This window comes from Histoplasma capsulatum (genome assembly GCF_000150115.1).
Source record: "Histoplasma capsulatum G186AR genomic scaffold supercont2.10, whole genome shotgun sequence".
In the NCBI taxonomy this organism is placed as follows: Eukaryota; Fungi; Ascomycota; class Eurotiomycetes; order Onygenales; family Ajellomycetaceae; genus Histoplasma; species Histoplasma capsulatum.
In genome coordinates, this window is record NW_025544810.1 from 1170601 (window position 1) to 1189072 (window position 18472).

Below are 18472 nucleotides of genomic sequence, written 5' to 3' on the forward strand. Positions count from 1 at the left end.
CAAACTCCGTTTTCCCCGTCTGGAAAATCAAAAGGAAATGAGCATTTTCATTCAATGTATATGTTGCAGGTGAACGATAATCATGCAGTGCGGGCAATTAATGATGGGCATACCGAGATCAGGTACCTAATATGCGCCTAAAAGGTATATCCAGCGTATATTTTTCATTAGTCTCATTGCAAAAGCTAGTTTAACTGACGGCAACATAAATTCCGCAGATTAATTGTCTATACCAGATCTGTAACTCCCTTATTCCGCTCAAATTCGTGACGGGCAAAAGATCGCATTTCATCCCTTACGCTAGATTGGGGAATCCCTATGTAAACCGTGAGGAAGAGTGAGATGGTTAGGCGGACCTTGGTTGCATTGGAAGGTAAAACGGGAATCGAACAAGGAGTGCAGGGCGTACTATTCGTAGCTCGCACGATCTCACGCCAGAGGCCGAGTGCTCGCTTTTGTTGAACGAACTATGCATGTTTGGAATTGGGCTCTAGTTAGCGGAACCCAGGAGTCTCCGGTTTTCAGTTTGGATATGATATTCAGTGGAGCGTAGCAAATAGATAAATTTACATGTTCAAGGCTGACAGTCTGCCTTCTGAGTCTGCGTGGCGGCTCTCCAGCAGCCGAGAAAAGGCGAGCTGACAAGCGCATGTATGGATATTGGAGTAAATTGCGGATTCTGTTTCTCCGCCATCGATTTGGCCCGTGTATATTGAAGCAGGATCCTTCGTTGGTTGTTGCCAGCTTAAATAAAACAACTGATTGGAAGGGCAGAATTGAAGGCGGTGGCGGAGCGAACGCGGAAGCGAGTTAGAGCAATACGATTACCGCGTCTCCGAGAGCTGAGAATATTATCTTGTTTCAACTTCATCCCTTGAAGGACCGATTGAGTGAAATCCTGTTTTGACGAGGCAGTGCAGTGTTTATGGCATTTGCTAACCTAGATAGATATCTAAAGGTAAGAGCAAGCTCGCCAATGCTTGGTACGATCAAAGAGGAAACTATGTCTGTCCTGCGGAGAGTGCGTGACAGCAGGATCAGAAAAACTACAGCGACTTTTTCAAGGAAGAAAACACGTGCGTTAGCCACAGAAGTTTCGGATATCAATGGCATGGAGAAGACCCATGCTCTCCGAGAGAACGAGAATGGTGTGTCGGATAGGGGTAGTAAAAATGAAGAATCACGGCGGAGGCATCCCGCGTCGCGTAAGTCATGATCAAGCCTTCGGTTTTGTATTAACTGATTACCAAAACTATCTGACACACCGGCCGGCTTTTTCCGATGAGCAAAAACCTCCAGCAAAAATATTGCCGCTGGTCGAATGCGTGAATGCGCTCTCACTTGAAGACTTTATCAATCGCTACATACCCCTTCGAATCCGGGACTTCACTATATCAGTTCCCTGCCGAACACCGGCCGTCAATGGCCAGGAACTATACGAAACCTATTCAATTGAAATACACTCATCGACCTCGATATCAAAGACCGATCTCGAGTCATGCTTTTTGCTGGTGAAGCTTACCAGCTCGGAGATGTACAAACATTCAACCACTGGATGGTCACCTGCGAAAAAGAAAAACGAAATGAAACTTCTGGATATGTGGTATATGCTTCTGGTCCGTAACACCACTCCTACTACTTGTCCTCCTGCTACCGAATCGGTGTCCCTCATACACATGGATGAGAAGTCACAAACTCCTGAAACTGGCAGGCGGGAGCTTGGGGGATTTCTGTCCTTCATGGTTACATACGAAGATGAAATTGAAGTACTATATTGCTACGAAATTCACCTTGCACCGGAGTTACAGCACAGGGGATTGGGGAAGATACTTCTTGGCTATTATGAGGAGATAGGACGGAACATCGGGTTGCAAAAGACCATGTTAACGGTTTTTAAGGCCAATGGGTCCGCTATTCGCTTTTATGAACGGCTGGGATACGCAGAAGATGAGTTTTCTCCCAAACCGATGAAACTCAGGAATGGGCATACCAGGGAATATGATTATATGATATTATCTAAGGACATTGCTAGTACACAGACGACAATGAAGAATGACAAGAATGATATCGGTGTTGTGTGGTGAGGGTAAAACTAGTTGGTTCCTCACCAAGAGTGTTGGACGCTTGCCACAAAGGCTGTTAGATCTGCTTTGCATATTTTCCTTTCATGTCTGGTCTGCTCTTCTCCCACTCGTCACGAAGGACAGCGAATATCGAATCTGCAACGAGAATCGAGAGCCCTAGACTCCAGACTAGGGTTATTGCGTAGAAGAAATTGGCGTTGCCCGAGCCAGCATATATCCATAAATGGTGGAATATTGGGCCGAGAAGTGTAGCATATAGCAAAACCGCAACGGCGAAAAACGTATAACGCATTACTATAATTATGTTAGCAGGTATGTGCAAAAAGAAGAGGGAGAAAGGGAATACGTACATGGGAAGACATGGCGGTAGAGTGGCAGAAGAGCAAAATAGATGGATACGTCAGAAATGCTAGGGTATGGTTTGAAAATCGAACATACCCCAAGGAATGAGGTGATCACAAAGAGAGGCTGCGTCCTCATCCTCACGGTGAAGGCCCCAACATATGATGCCAGATGCAACCAGAAAACTCCCAGGAAAAATTCTCGAAACGGATCGAAAATCTCAATCAAGAAATACCACCAAAGGCCAGCGTTTGGTGTCAAGTCAGGTACCAGCAGCTGAACCCCATAAGTTGCAGATATAAACTCCCATGAATTACCAGTAAGAATGTAAGACATATAGAGGAGTGCCACGACAATCGTGACAAAAAGAAGAAAATATCTTAGCGCGTAGCCGAAAGAACCGCCTGTGGATTTCACACGTGATATGTTTCGATCGTAGCAGAGGAGAATGAGCGGCGGGTATAGGAGAGCAGGATAGAGTGATAGATACGAAGCGAATCCCAGCGCGAGCACGGAGTTGAAGGTATTACCCGTAACCGCATTCGAAATAGCATATAGGATTGCGGAATTGGTGAAACTGTTGGTTGATCGGCCCAGACATGTCGCGATTACAAATGGATTAAATAGGTAACTATAAAGAAATTAGCTTGCGTTTTGAATATTTCTTCCGCCATGAATCTACTATCTCAAACACACCCTGCAGCAATAGAGACTCCATCCCATCGAATATGTTTCCGTGTAGACGTGTAAAGTCTCGACACCACAGATTCACCGGAATCCGATATGGTTATCAAAGCCGCGGCGTTGAGAAGATCGAGAAGGACGTAAACCAAACCGGCAAGAAGAGGATGGCTGGCAGACTGCGGGAGGAGCGAAAATATTGGCAAAAGAATCGGGGCCTTGTGCAAGAGCGCATTAGATTGTCGCTCGTTGTATTGGCTGTTATATTTTTGAAAGTACGCACCTGGTGATAAACTCCACCGTCATACGGGCTGACCTTTCGGGTGTATAAAAAGACACCTTCTTGGACTTTTGGACTCGCAATACACAGCTATACTCAGCAATTACTCACATTCATGTGGGAACACGGCTTCAACTTACGCCTCTTAAAGCTGCTGACTGGCGTAGAAACTTCCACTCGACCTGTAAGCAGGTCTGGGAGAGTCGGAAATAGGGTAAATAAAAGAATGCGGAGAGTGATTGCACCTCCAAATACACAAAGTTTTCTTCTATCGACCGGCATTATGAACAGAAATCGAGATAGAAGTTCATAGTCCTATGGCGGTGAACAAAATGCCAGGAGCTTGGGGTCATTAAGGTTAATTGATTTCATATTCATGACCTTGAAGTGTCCCCACGGATCAACTTCGATGGTTGCAGCTGGAGGATGTTGACGCACGGGCCACATCGAGCTTTTCTCCGACTCCCGCACAACTTTTTTTTTTTCCAGCGCCTAAGCCCAACGTCGGAAACACCACGTCTTCGTCGCAATTCGAGCAATTCCGATATAAAAAATGGGGAAAATAAAAAAGAAAGGTACTGAACTCCCATTGTTCTGGTTTTATACCGGGTGAGGTTGCTAACGCTATTTGTTCAACAGGCACGTCTGGTCAAGCGAAAAATTTCATCACCAGAACTCAGGCAGTTCGCAAACTACAGATTTCTCTCCCTGATTTCCGAAGATTATGTATTTTCAAGGGTAAAGACTTTCACCCCTTTTATATGCATGATTCGGTTGTCTAAATTTTATGCTAGGTATCTATCCCCGTGAGCCGCGAAACAAAAAGAAAGCCTCGAAATCAGCGACCCCAAGCACTACCTTCTATTATACAAGAGACATTCAGTACCTCCTTCACGAACCTTTACTCAAGAAATTCCGGGAACAAAAGACCCTTTCCAAGAAGATCGCCAGGGCTCTCGGTCGCGGAGAAGTTGGAAATGCCGCGAGACTCGAGAAAAATAATGCACCGAAACTCTCCCTCGATCACATTATCAAGGAACGGTATCCAACATTTATAGATGCGCTTCGGGACTTGGATGATGCTTTGTCGCTCCTGTTTTTGTTTGCCAATCTACCCTCGACGACCTCCGTTCCGTCTAAAACCATTACCCTCTGCCAGCGACTGTGTCATGAATTCCAGCATTATCTGATAGCTACCAATTCTCTCCGAAAATCATTCCTCTCAATTAAAGGCATATACTACCAAGCTACAATTCTAGGGCAGGATATAATGTGGCTGGTGCCTTATCGATTTGTTCAAAGAGTTACGGGGGACGTGGACTACCGAATTATGGGTACTTTCGTAGAGTTCTACACCACGCTGCTTGGGTTTGTCAATTATAAACTCTATACTTCAATCGGTTTGGTTTATCCACCAAAGTTTGATAAGTCTAGCGATGAACGCGGCGCTGAGCTCGCAGCCTTCACCTTAGAAGGACGCTATTTTGGAGAGGCGCACAAGGCTATTGAGACTTCGCAGCAACCGAATGGGAGTGCTGAGAAAGTGGCGACTACCTCAAAAGAACTCCAGGCTAAGGTCGACAACATACTCGAAAAGACCCAACTCGATACAGAGCCCACAGACCAATCGACCGAAGACCGGGAAGATAACACTGAGGCCATCGACAAATTCGAACCAATTGCCCCTGAAGCTGACAGCTTACCACAACCACAAATCAGTGGCGATGAAGCAGGTTCATTATTTGCGACATTCACCTTTTATATCTCTCGGGAGGCTCCTCGGGCACCTCTTGAGTTCTTGTTGCGTTCGTTCGGCTGCAAGCGCATAGGGTGGGATAGCGTTCTTGGAGATGGTGCATTTACACATGACGAGCTAGACGCTCGCATAACCCACCAAATAGTTGACCGTCCACAACTCCCCCAGACTTCACTTCCCCCCTTACCTAAAAACCCCGAAGACGGAACCGAAGCCGCCCCAAGTGTAAGACCGGGAACCAGAGTCCCTGGCCGGACATATATCCAACCACAATGGGTTTGGGATTGCATCAACGAAGGAAAGCTTCTGCGCCCTGACCTTTATGCCCCTGGTGCTACACTCCCACCGCATCTGAGCCCATGGGTAAAGCCCTCCAAGCGTGGCTACGACCCAAGAGCCAGCCTGGCTGACCAAGAAGAGGAGGGTGAGGCTGAACGAGCTGCTGAAGCAGAAGAGTATGAAGACGATGAACAGGAAGAAAGTGAGGAAGAAAGCACTAAGTCGAAACAGAGCAAAGAATTGCTTGCTAACCTGGCTCGAGACTCTGGCGATGAAAACACATCCGGTGATGAGTCAGTTAATGGCGGAATGGACATTGCAATGGCAGAAGACACGGACGAAAGTAGCAATGACGGTGATGGTGCCGATAAATTCGAAGGGTTTGACCAGGATGAAGATATGAGTTCCGAGTCAGAAGACGAGGAGGAGAAAGCTCGCTCGCAACACCAGAAGGAACTAGAAGCTGAGGCGGCCGGGCTTCCGTTTTCGGCCTCCAGTCAAGCAGAGAGTGGAACCATTAAGGGCAAAAAGCAGCAAGCACCGTTAGCTAAGAAACGGGCGGCCCAGAAAAAGAAAGAAGAGGAGGAGCTCGAACGCCAGAAGATGATGATGAGCCGTAAGAAGCGCAAGCTGCTAGATAAAATGATTTACTCGAACAAGAAGCAGGATGCAGAAGCAGAAAAACTGAGGCAGAAGCGGAGAAAGATCGAACAAGGTCTTAAAAAGAAGTAGGCGAAAAGTCTTTTGATTGGGATTGATGTTCCCATGTGGTTTTTGTGGCCGCTTCTCCAAGTTCTTAGAATAGTACCTGAGAATTAGCAAATACCCGACTGCCACATCAGGCATTTTGTGCGGATATCGGTGAGAATACCTTTGTAGGAGTTTAATTTTATTATTTGGAATTTGAGCTCGGATATTCGAAACCGCATAGTTAATAAATCTTACTTGAATACGATCTTGTCCTGATAAATCCAGTTCGGGATGGTCCACTCTGCCAAGCCGGCTTGCCGAAAATACTTTTAAATCACGTGATTTATTTACAAACTTTTCTTAGGTTCCAAGGTTAGGAGAGAATAAAATATCCAAAGGTGAAGAAGAAAAACCACTGTATACCTATGTGTATCTGGTTCCTTCACAAGTCTTGGTTTCTTTTTTCATGTTTATTGAAAATTCAGTCACTTTTGTTGGTCTGACACCACTGGCATCATTTCTAGCTACACCGCGGACCGTTGTTGATCACGCTGGCTAAACGAGAAGTATGGAGAACTATTCATTGTTCTCATCCTCCATATCCACATTTTACCTGGGAATTTGGCTCCTCACTTTGAGCTAGGGCAAAAATGTCAGTGTCGAGTTCGCAATGGCCAGATTTACGACCCTCATCCACAAGCCCGCCACCATATCAACAAGGGTTGGAAATCGTTTCAAGAATTCCAGATGCTGAGGTTCTTGAAGATGAAGGGGACATGATTTCTGGACAATATTCTCCAGAAACAGAAGTTTCTGATGACGGAACTTACTACACCAACGATGGCAAACTCTCCGATTCGGACAGCAATGTGGATGAGCACGAGGAAAACCAGCAATCTGGACGAGAGGATGATTACGATTCATCAAGAGATTCTCGTGCACCGGAAAGACCAAACAGATATCCTGGTCCTCCGTCAACCTGGCGTGCCAAAACACGACAAGAAAGACACGAAATAAATTCTTTAGAAGCACTCCGTGCCCGAGATCTTTCCATTCATTTATTCAATGCCTTCGCACTCAAAAGGAGAGCGATGAGAATTAAATCTCAAAATTCGGAGCTAGATCAAGAGCCACAGTCTAAAAGCGAAGAAGACAAGACTTCACAATTCGTACCAACAAAGCAATGGACTGCATGGCCTCTACCTACAGACGAAGTGCCAAGAGGAGATGTACATGTACCGAGAGACGACTCTGACATCTGGAATATATCTGGCCCATCCGACGAACGACCTAGTGCAGAGTTAGAAGAGTGCCTCATTGCCCAAATGTTAAAAACCTCGAAAGAAAGATTCGAATCTCGATCGTGGGAAAAGCAACAGCCTCGTGTTCGCAACAGGCACACAAAAATGGCTCCCGGGACTGAGACTAGCGGTTCCATAAGTACAGGCGTAGATGAATCTGATAAAGACATTGCCATAAAACCCGACATTCAATTCCGACCAGTCGTCCAGGCGGATGATGACAAGTCAAGATCTATGCTCCGGCCAACAGCACGGCACATTCTCAGCGACCTTGACAATATCCTTATGAGTTTACATCACGCCCGGCAAGCCTATGTTTCAACTGTGGATTTGTCTCACAGCGAGCATGAAACAGAACACGAGGACGATTTAACTTCGAGATCTGTGTCAAGATCACGGGTCATATCTCGCCGCGGCAGATCGGGCTCCCGAGGCATAAAACGGTCACGCAATGCGCCCATGAATACGGACCCTCCCGCTACATCAGACCACGGAGGAGACATCGAGCTACCTGATGTCTCTAGTTCCAAATCACGCGTGAAGAATCCCCAACGAACAAGGTCAATTACTCCTCGACGCTCTCGCAGCCGATCTCCTGGTTCTAGACAATCCAAATTAGGTTTACGGGATTGGAGTGATATAGTCGGTATTGCCTCGATGTCAGGATGGCCAACATCGGTCGTCATGCGAACAGCGAAGCGCTGTTCTGAACTTTTTGGAGAAGACATGGCATTCAACATTCTAACCGAAGGTAAACTGGAGCTCAACGAAAGGGATAAGAAGCGCCTGCCAATGTGGGAATATGTCGAGAAGGAGGGATTGGGTGAATCCAGTACAGATGATGAAATTCTTGGATCTTCTAGAATTGCCCAGAAGCGCAGACGTGTCGGGGAGATTTACTGTCCTGTGAAGGAGTGTTCTCGCTCAACGAAAGGGTTTTCAAGGACCTGGAACTTAAACCAGCATATAAAAAACAGACATCCCAATTTTGAGCTTAGAGCCCGCCAAAGCAAATCTACCCCCCTCACTGAGGAATCTGGCTGAGGAAATTGATCCTTATACATTTGTATAACTATGGACGTTTAGAAAACAAACTGGCAATGGAAAAACTGGAGGACCATAATTTTGTTATCAAAAAACGAGGAATAAAAGAAGCAATGGTATCACTTTTCTCATACTTCCCATCTCGAAAAGGTCGCCATCTACTGGCGAGGATACAAGCCCAGGGGTAATTGAGATGGAATATGCACTGAGTAATTAATCATATTTGTACCCGATTCCACTTGGTTTCTCATTGCTCTTGAACCTCCCAAACCTCCTGCCCGAGCTCTTTCAGCGCCTCATCTAGGATAAGGAAATCCCCTTCTAGTGGCATTGAGGGCCGGCGAAGCATCACCTTTTCGAATGGCAATCTGAGTGGTGCCGTGCCCATCGTCGTTATCGACCCATTAGGCTGTCTAACAATATTGACCTCTTGCATGAGTTTGGTGACGGTTCGGTATGGGTTTGCTCTAGTCGGACGATCGATGGTCTCCCATCGTCGGATGGTGATCCTTGCCCTTCGGATTGAAATAGTAATAGCAATCTTGACATCTCCATTTGAATTTTCCAACCACCAATGTGCGTCGGCATCAACCTGATTCTGGCTCTCTGAATCTGCAACCTCGACAACCATGCTTGGCCATTGGGTCGCTCTGCCAGCTGGCAGGATGCGTGGACGATAGGAACAATCCGGTTCCTTGTCTCTCTGCAGGCCGTGGATTCTTGCTGTACCGTCAAGTCCAATTTGCTCTTCGAGACCCATTGGTCTAATTGCATCCTGCAGCAGCCTTTCAAATACCCGGCTGGCTCGTTCGTGTGGGCGTAGCACCATTTTTAGGACGAGGATTTTAAGTTGTTTGTGATAGGAGGAAAATTTTTTCTCGATGGCGTTGTGTTCGAGGACGTCTGAGGGAACGCCAGTGAAAACAATGAATTCGCTTGGGCATTCATCTTGCGAGGCGGACAGCGACTTCTCCTTCCCTTTGTTATTTTGATTGCTAAGAAGGTCCATGTGGGATTCAATCACGCGCTCCATGTTCGCAACACCTTGAAAACGATATTCACGGACTCCTTGGGGGATACCTTCCTTCCCTGCAACCGTTGGTCGGCCTTTTTGCTTCACTGATCTCCCCACCGCCATATTCATAAAGTTGCGAAGACTATGAGATTTGTATTAGGAAATTCACGCGTAGTCACCGTTTTACCTTCGTCCGATATTGATTGTGTGTTTTCCAAAATTGAGCCCAAGTTTCTCTGTGGCCAAAATTTTTGTGCGAGGAATCCAGTCAAACGGGTCATAAAGCAACGTTCAAACACTTTGCTTGTTGTGGTAGGGGGTAAGAGAGAACCCATCAAATGTATGGCAAGGGAATTTGTAGAAAGGAAAATAGGGACGATGAACACTACCTGAATGCAGGGGGGAATTGTATGCCGTCATATCATATGACGTAGTACCCATTGGAGCTTTAATTTAACTCGCGATCTATTTAACTTTACTTTATCCAGCTGTATCGCCCAAAACCAAGCACGAGCGTCCCTATGTTCGAGAATCAGGACCTGAGATCATTTCAAATCAAAAACAAACGTTGAGTATTGGGGTCTTTCCCCAGTGCTCTAGGCGGCTTCTGTTATGGAATTTTATATACCTAGACCCTTTGCCCCTCCATAAAACAAGTGGCGTGCGCCTACTGGGGCTTCACGCCAGCCTTGGAGTGGTATACGATGAGTGATTTACGCACTAACATGTGCAATCCCAACGGGACCGGCACTTAAATAGGTATAATTTGTTATCCATCCTCATGAGTCACAAAAGTCACAAATATCGACCTAGATATTCCTTCACGACATAGATTAAACTCCCAATTTTGAAATACTTCGAGATTTCAAGCACATTGTATCCCCTCATATTGTATCCCCTCACTCTTTATAAGAGGAAAAGCACTCAAAAGGCTAGAACATTATACACTACCGGAAACTGAAGAAAAACTACCATGTCGAATCCGACAAGAGAGGCGCTTGGGCCCACAGGCTCTCCCAGAGGACACGGACGCAGACGCGGACTCGGAGATGCGAGAGGTCGACGTCGAGGTCGAGGGCATGATACTATCATTGCAGATGAACGTGATAGCGAACGCGCACAACTACGAACCATCTCCCATGAAACTAAATTGATCATCCCGAATATCCTGCACGCGTCCAAGTCCAGCGCTGTATTAAGGGAAGGGTTCCTTTACCAATCTCCTACGACCCCTCCTCGCCTGGACCAGAAGCTCTGTCCTAAATTCGCAGGGACCAAGATCCAGGTCGCGGACGCAGATACCTTCGATGCCGCTATCCAGCTGCTCGGCGATAGCAACACTAGCCAGACGGGCTCCCTAACGGCACCCGTCGCTGTCCTGAACATGGCTAGTCCTTCTAACCCGGGTGGTGGCTGGCTCAGTGGCGCTCGAGCGCAGGAGGAGGCACTTTGCAGACGCAGCACTCTCACTGCATCCCTTAAACAATCATTCTACCCGACACCTGCCAATGCGGTGATCTACAGCCCGGCCGTCATTATATTTAGGAAGAGTGTCAAGGACGGCCATGGATTAATGGACTTGTCGGACACGGGTACACTCCCTCTTGTCAGCGTTATATCCATGGCAGCACAGCGTCGCCCGGAGGTGATCAGGGGTGCCGATTCAGCCATGAAGTTTGCAAATCCCAACGATCGAAATCTCACCAAGGAGAAAATGCGCATCATTCTGCGACTCTCTGCGTGGAAAAGACATCGGAAAGTGGTTTTGGGGGCGCTTGGGTGTGGCGCATTCAGAAACCCAGCAGAGGAGGTTGCTGACTGCTGGGCAGAGGTATTTTCGGAGCCTGAGTTCCGCGGTGGTTGGTGGGAGAAGGTGGTGTTTGCTGTGATCGATGAGACGGGTCTGGGGATACATGGGAATGGGAATGTTGGAATATTTTTCAGGGCGTTGGATGGCATTGATATATGATGCGGCTTCCACTGATCCGCTGTCATTTATCTATTTGTTTATATAGCTTACTGGTGCGCGGTGCATGATGATACCAATACAGGCGGGCCTCAACTCTGACTCTTAACTTACTGCGTACTTTATAATACGGCAATGGATGAGTCCAGATTCTTCATGATGCTAATGCGAGATTGGCTAAGCTGAACCTACTAAATCTGAACTCCAGCTCCACTTGCGAACTACGCAAATTTCCAAGCTTGGGAATCTACTACCCTTGGTTACTACTACTCCTTACTCCTCGTATAATTATTCTCTCCCGTCTGAGTCGCTGTCTTCTCTTGCCACGCTTCCAGTTATTATCTCCCCTATCCCCGAGAGAAATTTTTTTGAGTGTGCTATTAGCAGCATTGGGCTGACTTGGATGAGTGAAAAGATGTCCTCGCTTTTGCCGGCGTCCTGCCTCCAGAGACCAAAGCCCTTGAGCAGCGTGGGAGAAAAGGACATTAAGAAAACATCCCGAGTAATAGCTCCTAAAGTCTAAGAATGGGAATAATAGGCATCTAATCTAAAATGTGCTTGTGACTTGTGCCATATATATTTAAATATAAATATATAGTTATACATATAGTTATATGTCAACAATCAACGGAAGACCCTAGAATACACCAGCCTAGCGCCGGAGCTAATCCCCCAGTAAGAAGCTACGGGGACTTGATACTGGTAAACGGAGGCTTCTCTCTTCCTAACATCAGACTCCTCCATCCCCATGGTCTCTCTCACCCACTGCTGATGCATACCACCCCACCCATTACCAATCACTAACCACGTTATAGCAGGGGCAACTTCGCTCCTCTTTCGTTCTTATCCTCAATTGCTTGGTTCCCAAAGAGGATTCCTCCGTGACATCCTATCCCTGCCCAAGCACACAGCTTAGACATCCGAGTCAGCATTACATCATCGCGCTTGGATCTCGGATCTCCGCAGCTTTAGCCCTGGCCTGTCGTTGTTACGCCGGGTGCTCTGACGGCTTATCCCCCTCTCTTCCGTTCTCAAGAACCATTTATTTTCGCGATTGCTTTCCAAATGGACACATTACGTCGGTCCCTTTGCAATACTCTATCTCGACCGAGAATAAGATATCCTTTCACAGTACCTGCGGCCTCCTCTGTAAGGCGGTTAGCAACTATGCATACTGTGCCACCGGTAAGCTTTCAATGACTAGGGTTTGGAGAGACTGGAGACTTGGAGAATTGACGTGCTTGATTGTGTTCGTTTACAGTTGAAGGATAAATCCCTGTTTATCGAGAAATGCTACGTCAATGGCGAATGGATTGGGGCCCAGTCTGGAGAGACCTTTGAAGTGCATGGTCAGTGAGCTTGCAAGATACGCAGCTCTGCAATCGATCATGTAGCTGATAGCTCCATCTCTACAGATCCATCTACAGGGAAACTCATTGGAACATGCCCAGAGTTCTCGGTCCAAGATACCCAGAACGCTATCAATGCCGCCGCTGCAGCTTTCCCATCCTTCCGAAAAACCTTAGCTCGTGAGAGGGCTCGAATGCTGCGAAGATGGTATCAGCTGATGATGGACAACGCAGACGATATATCTACATTAATCACCTGGGAGAATGGGAAACCTTTCGCGGACGCCAAGGGGGAGACCGCCTACGCTGCCAACTTTTTCGAATGGTTCAGTGAAGAAGCCCCACGTATATGTGGTGATACTATTCCATCATCCATTCCCGGGAACAGGGTAATGACTATAAAGGAACCCGTTGGCGTTTGCGGGTTTATCACGCCCTGGAACTTCCCTGCAGCTATGGTTACTAGAAAAATCGGCCCCGCTCTTGCAGCTGGATGCACCGTTGTAGCCAAATCCCCCGCTGAAACGCCATTTACTGCCAATGCGATTGCAGAATTGGCGCACCGCGCGGGAATCCCCAAGGGAGTAGTCAATATTGTTACCGCCCATAGAAACACGCCTGAACTCGGCCTCTGCCTCACAACACATCCCGATATCCGCAAAGTTTCATTTACTGGATCCACCAACGTCGGCAAACTCCTTATGAAGCAATCTTCGTCAACCCTCAAGAAATTGTCGTTGGAACTCGGTGGAAACGCCCCGTTCATCGTCTTCGAGGATTGCCCGGACCTCGACGCAGCCGTCGCTGGAGCTATCGCCTCAAAATTCCGCAGCTCTGGCCAAACGTGCGTCTGTGCCAATCGCATCTACGTGCAAAATGGTATCTACGACGAGTTTGCTGCCAAGTTTGCCGAGAAAGTTAAAGGGTTCAAACTCGGACACGGATTCTCCGAGAGTGTTACCCACGGTCCCGTCATCCACTCTCGCGCCATAGACAAGGTGTCAGAGCATGTCACTGACGCTATATCTCTTGGTGCAACCGCTGTTGTAGGTGGTCAGAAGGCGCCAGATCTCGGCTCGAATTTCTTCCACCCAACAGTTCTTACTGGCATGACGAAAGATATGAAGCTGGCTTCTGAAGAAACATTCGGGCCCGTAGCGGGTCTTTTCGCCTTTGAGACCGAGAAAGAGGTTGTCGACCTTGCAAATAGGGCTGAGGTGGGTTTGGCTGGATACTTTTACAGCAAAGATGTGGCACGGATTTTTCGTGTCGCGGAGGCTCTGGAGGTTGGAATGGTTGGAGTCAACACGGGTATTATCAGTGATACCGCTGCTCCGTATGTTTTTGAACCCCATTGTTTTTCTGATCCTTTTCTCCCTGTAACTTTAACTAACTCGACTGTCGTTCACAGATTTGGTGGCATCAAGCAAAGCGGATTTGGCCGCGAAGGCAGCAAGTACGGCGTAGACGAATTCCTTACTATCAAGACCGTGACTTTCGGCGGCGTTGGAGGACCCCTCCAGGAGTAATTCAGTTGATCTCCCTATGTATCTTGTCCGAATGAATTTTTGAGGAGTATATAATTAAATTTTTTTATTTATTTTGTTTGTCCACGTTAGGATTTTCTTTTGTTGGTTTTTGTAGAGATAGGACTAGAAGCAGTAAGTTTACTCTGTATTGCCTTGGAATCCAAAAGCTTTCGAAGCGGATTTCATTTTCAAATCAAATTGGCCTGGCTCATTTGGTCTTCGAATAAGATTAAATAATAAACCAGTTACTAGATTCTTGGGGTTGATATGAAGTTAGGCTCAATTGTGAAGCTCCAGATGTTGTTGAACCACGGACCAGCTTCTTCACTTTATTCATACTAGTGTAGTATTCTTAGACTGCATCCATAGTTCCATTAGTTGCTTCAAGTAAATGACCTACTAATGAGCCACATGCACAGACATATGTGTGGAGTGGACATGAGTATCTATCTAATATATCCATGAATCCGCCGTCGGCTACACGGTAAGGTACGACCTCGGGACCGTTATCGTAAAGAAGCTCCTCCTTGCTTCTCCTCGTCGAGCCCACCCCACCTACTGCCTCACGGGTTATCAGCTAAGTCGATTCACCTTCAAACCCTGGCAAACAGGAGCAACACTCACTCGCCCTTATATCTGCGGATATCATGTCGAAAATAGCTCTTCCATTCATGCCTTCCAGTACTCCAGCTGGGGGAGTGCCAAACGTGGGGCAAAGAAGCCTTCCCCCGCTTATCCAAGAAAAGGAACAAAGACCATCCCAGATCAAATTCGTCCGAGCGGCGCAAATGTGTCTCTTTGCTGATATTACTAGCTGGCCACCACTGGGACAGGTTACTTGCTTGAAAAGGAGTGGGAATGGGGATAAGGTATGCGAACTCCAAGACCCCCAAACCCCCCGCGCCCGCACCCTGGCCTTTGTCTATAGAGTGATGTTTTGAAACATAGCAATTTGATTCTGTATATGTGGTATCATTTGTTGTTTGTTCCCACATGCGTTCAAATACAATTGTCTCTCTACTCTCTACTAATACTCCATTAGGTCCGGTTTACTGTTCTCCTCCAGTCAAGCCGTTCACTTCCGGAACAGACCTGGGAAGTTTCCATCTGGCATAACGTCAATAACAGGGATCGTTGGGAAGCTCTCCCTTTGCGAAAGGGTTCAGCATCACAAATGATTATGTTGTCAGTGGGTCCGGCACCGGGGCCAGATTATCATACCTACAGCTTCTCTGAGGAGCTTGACTTCCCAAAAGTCGGTAGGCATGCATCTTTTACTGTTAGATATAGAATTGATGCAAATGCCTCATGGCAGTGGGTCAATGATCAGTTCGGAATGAAAGATGGGGAACTAGTTTTTGAACCGACCCACTCGCAACTTCTCAAAGATCTTGATCCGGTCGCCCAACCGTCGAAGTCGTTAACGGAGTACTTAGATGATCTCAATCCCGATCTCCAGATTGAGGCACATCCAAGTGAATCTCCAGGTGCAATTTTATGGAGCGTGACTGGTTCCATCTTGTCTGCCGTTGGTGACGAGAGCACATTCGAAGAGATAAAATTCGGCCTCCCGAAAGACTTCGTCAGATATTTTGCTCTTGTTCGAATATGGGAACCTTGGTTGGCACCTCGACATGGCCTGAGCAAGCTAGCTCTCACGGAGGATTCCATTTTTCTAGCATTTCTGCGCAAGGATGGAACTCATCTCGTTCTCCTAGCGATCAGTGGTGTGGACAATGTCCTGACTACCTTCAAATCTGGAGACAATGGCCAGGTTGTGACTGCTGTGAAGAACGATAGTATCCACAACTCGACATATCAGGTCCTAGTTGCAGTGGCACCTTCTTTCGAGGTTGCCAATTCTGCTGTAATGTACGAGGCACGAAAAGCCTTGGGAAAGCTTTCCGGGACTGGGCCACCTTCTCCGTCCATACCGCAGGAGCTGAGTGAACCGAAATCGCCGTTAGGCAACGATGTGGTTATCGTGGAGAATGACCCCCAGGTCCAATGGATGTATGATTGGTATGACGGCCTAGCGTATTGTACTTGGAACGCGTTGGGTCAGGATCTCACGGAAGAGAAAATATTAAAAGCCCTCGATACGCTAAAGGATAACGGCATTAATATTGTCAACCTCATCATAGATGATAATTGGCAGGCGTTGGATAACAAGAGCGAGTCTCAGTTCAAACGAGGATGGATGGAATTTGAAGCGAATAAAGATGGGTTCCCAAATGGGCTGAAGCACTTAACTAGCAAAATACGACAGCATTACCCGCATATCCAACACATCGCCGTCTGGCATGCTCTCATGGGCTACTGGGGTGGTATCTCGCCTCACGGGCAGATCGCGAAAGAGTACAAAACTAAGATTGTCAAGAAACGTGACGGCGTTGCGGGAGGGAGTATGTTGACAGTTGATCCCGATGACATTCATCGGTTCTACGACGATTTCTACAAATTTCTTTTGGCGGCTGGGGTTGACTCTGTGAAGACAGATGCCCAATTCTTCCTCGATTTGCTCCAGGATCCTGCTGATCGGGTCCGATTCACCACGGCATACCAAGACGCTTGGTCGGTTGCCTCATTGCGATACTTCCAGGCCAAAGCAATCACTTGCATGTCGCAGACACCGCAAATAATTTTCCATTCACAAGTACCGACCAACAAGCCAAAGATGCTCTTGAGAAATTCCGATGACTTCTTCCCCAATATTCCCTCGTCTCACCCCTGGCACGTGTTTTGCAATGCACATAATGCTCTGTTCACCCAACATCTCAATGTCATACCTGATTGGGACATGTTTCAGACTAGCCACCCGTATGCATCTTTCCACGCGGCAGCTAGATGTGTCTCCGGCGGTCCGATATATATCACTGACGTACCGGGTGAACATGATATCAACGTTATCAACCAGATGACAGCCCCAACAGTGGGAGGTAACACCGTCATTCTCCGGCCCAGTGTCTTGGGAAGGTCCATTGACGTGTATCATAACTACAACGAAGGTAAGATGCTCAGAGTCGGCGCCTATACTGGCTGGGCCAAGACTGGCAGCGGAATCCTGGGCCTTTTCAACGTCAGCGCTCAGAAAACCAGTTCTATGATCTCCATTCTTGATTTCCACGGCGTCTCCCCTGGTAGCGAGGATGAATATCTAATCCGTGCACACTCCACTGGGAGAATCTCACGCATAATAAGGCCCTCCGACCAAGATCCCCTGGTCGCCATATCTCTTGAGACGAAGGACTGGGAAATTTTAACCGCCTACCCGGTCCGGAGCTTCGAAATGCCAAATCCACTTGACAAGGACAAAACCACAAATATAGAGGCCACTACTACCACCACAAGTGTCGCTGTCCTAGGCCTCCTAGGCAAAATGACTGGCGTGGCTGCTATTGTGAGCTCAGACATTTTCCTCGTGGCCAACCGTCGTCTCAGATTTGATGTTACGCTGAAGGCATTGGGAACACTAGGCATTTACATTTCTGACATTGACACACGCTCCATAGAAAAAGGCTTTATGGTCATGCTTTCGGGTCGAGCGGTACCAGTGCATACCGTTCAGTTGCAGCCTGCGGGAGCTGGTGGGCAGAAGGTTGTAGCAATTGATGTTGCGGCAGCGTGGAAGGAGCTTGGCTTATCTAATGGATGGAGTAACGAGGTTGTTGTTCAAGTTTTTTTGAGCTAGTTCCTCTTCACACCTGTTAGCTCCTCTTGATTGTTTTACGTTGGCACGTATCAGGTGTTGCGGTGCGTCAAAGGCAAGAGATCATTCATTATCCTCACTCACATTTTTTGTTTAATCGATGTTTTATGGAAGCCGCACTATCCACTTAGCGCCCTGCATGGAATGGACAAGCTCGCGATGTTAGTTTTATTTATTAATTTGCATATAGATATATTGAACATTTTGCAAATGATGCACGACTTCATGTGCCTTGCTACGTGCACGTACACCTTCTGATCATCCTTCCGCAACCTTCCTCGTAAAAAGTTAACTAACTGGTTGACCCTGGCGCTTAATAAGCGCATAAGTTTGCTGCGTTGTCGTATTATCATTTATCCGGCGTTCCCTCCATGCTTGCTGATTGGCTTCAAATATGGAAAAAACTTGAGCAAAGTCCCTTGTATTCTCCGCAACAGATGGAACCGG

At 47.2% G+C, this 18472-nt stretch overlaps 8 protein-coding genes across 8 annotated transcripts; 6 read left to right on the forward strand and 2 right to left on the reverse strand.

Annotated features, from left to right (window-relative positions):
• Positions 1 to 1145: 1145 nt before the first annotated feature.
• Positions 1146 to 2084, forward strand: HCBG_07048 (uncharacterized protein; the record flags this gene model as incomplete). The annotated part of the gene is made up of 1 exon (XM_045434097.1): positions 1146 to 2084. The coding sequence occupies one exon, from the start codon at positions 1146 to 1148 to the stop codon at positions 2082 to 2084; it is 939 nt and encodes a 312-aa protein (XP_045285578.1).
• Positions 2085 to 2139: 55 nt separating this feature from the next.
• On the reverse strand, positions 2140 to 3669 carry HCBG_07049 (phosphatidylinositol glycan anchor biosynthesis class U protein; the record flags this gene model as incomplete). Its single annotated transcript, XM_045434098.1, has 5 exons — positions 2140 to 2378; positions 2435 to 3057; positions 3123 to 3325; positions 3391 to 3455; positions 3528 to 3669. 5 exons carry the CDS (start codon positions 3667 to 3669, stop codon positions 2140 to 2142), a joined length of 1272 nt encoding a protein of 423 aa, XP_045285579.1.
• A 230-nt stretch (positions 3670 to 3899) lies between these two features.
• Positions 3900 to 6154, forward strand: HCBG_07050 (pescadillo development protein; the record flags this gene model as incomplete). The annotated part of the gene is made up of 3 exons (XM_045434099.1): positions 3900 to 3962; positions 4027 to 4125; positions 4182 to 6154. The coding sequence occupies 3 exons, from the start codon at positions 3941 to 3943 to the stop codon at positions 6152 to 6154; spliced, it is 2094 nt and encodes a 697-aa protein (XP_045285580.1).
• Positions 6155 to 6517: 363 nt separating this feature from the next.
• HCBG_07051 (uncharacterized protein) lies at positions 6518 to 8457 on the forward strand (the record flags this gene model as incomplete). The annotated part of the gene is made up of 1 exon (XM_045434100.1): positions 6518 to 8457. One exon carries the CDS (start codon positions 6763 to 6765, stop codon positions 8455 to 8457), a length of 1695 nt encoding a protein of 564 aa, XP_045285581.1.
• Positions 8458 to 8704: 247 nt separating this feature from the next.
• Positions 8705 to 9595, reverse strand: HCBG_07052 (uncharacterized protein; the record flags this gene model as incomplete). The annotated part of the gene is made up of 1 exon (XM_045434101.1): positions 8705 to 9595. The coding sequence occupies one exon, from the start codon at positions 9593 to 9595 to the stop codon at positions 8705 to 8707; it is 891 nt and encodes a 296-aa protein (XP_045285582.1).
• An 850-nt stretch (positions 9596 to 10445) lies between these two features.
• On the forward strand, positions 10446 to 11783 carry HCBG_07053 (uncharacterized protein; the record flags this gene model as incomplete). Its single annotated transcript, XM_045434102.1, has 1 exon — positions 10446 to 11783. The coding sequence occupies one exon, from the start codon at positions 10446 to 10448 to the stop codon at positions 11439 to 11441; it is 996 nt and encodes a 331-aa protein (XP_045285583.1).
• An 822-nt stretch (positions 11784 to 12605) lies between these two features.
• On the forward strand, positions 12606 to 14382 carry HCBG_07054 (succinate-semialdehyde dehydrogenase; the record flags this gene model as incomplete). The annotated part of the gene is made up of 4 exons (XM_045434103.1): positions 12606 to 12623; positions 12700 to 12787; positions 12854 to 14123; positions 14199 to 14382. The coding sequence occupies 4 exons, from the start codon at positions 12606 to 12608 to the stop codon at positions 14314 to 14316; spliced, it is 1494 nt and encodes a 497-aa protein (XP_045285584.1).
• Positions 14383 to 14963: 581 nt separating this feature from the next.
• Positions 14964 to 18007, forward strand: HCBG_07055 (alpha-galactosidase; the record flags this gene model as incomplete). The annotated part of the gene is made up of 2 exons (XM_045434104.1): positions 14964 to 15185; positions 15359 to 18007. 2 exons carry the CDS (start codon positions 14964 to 14966, stop codon positions 18005 to 18007), a joined length of 2871 nt encoding a protein of 956 aa, XP_045285585.1.
• Between the last annotated feature and the right edge of the window lie 465 nt (positions 18008 to 18472).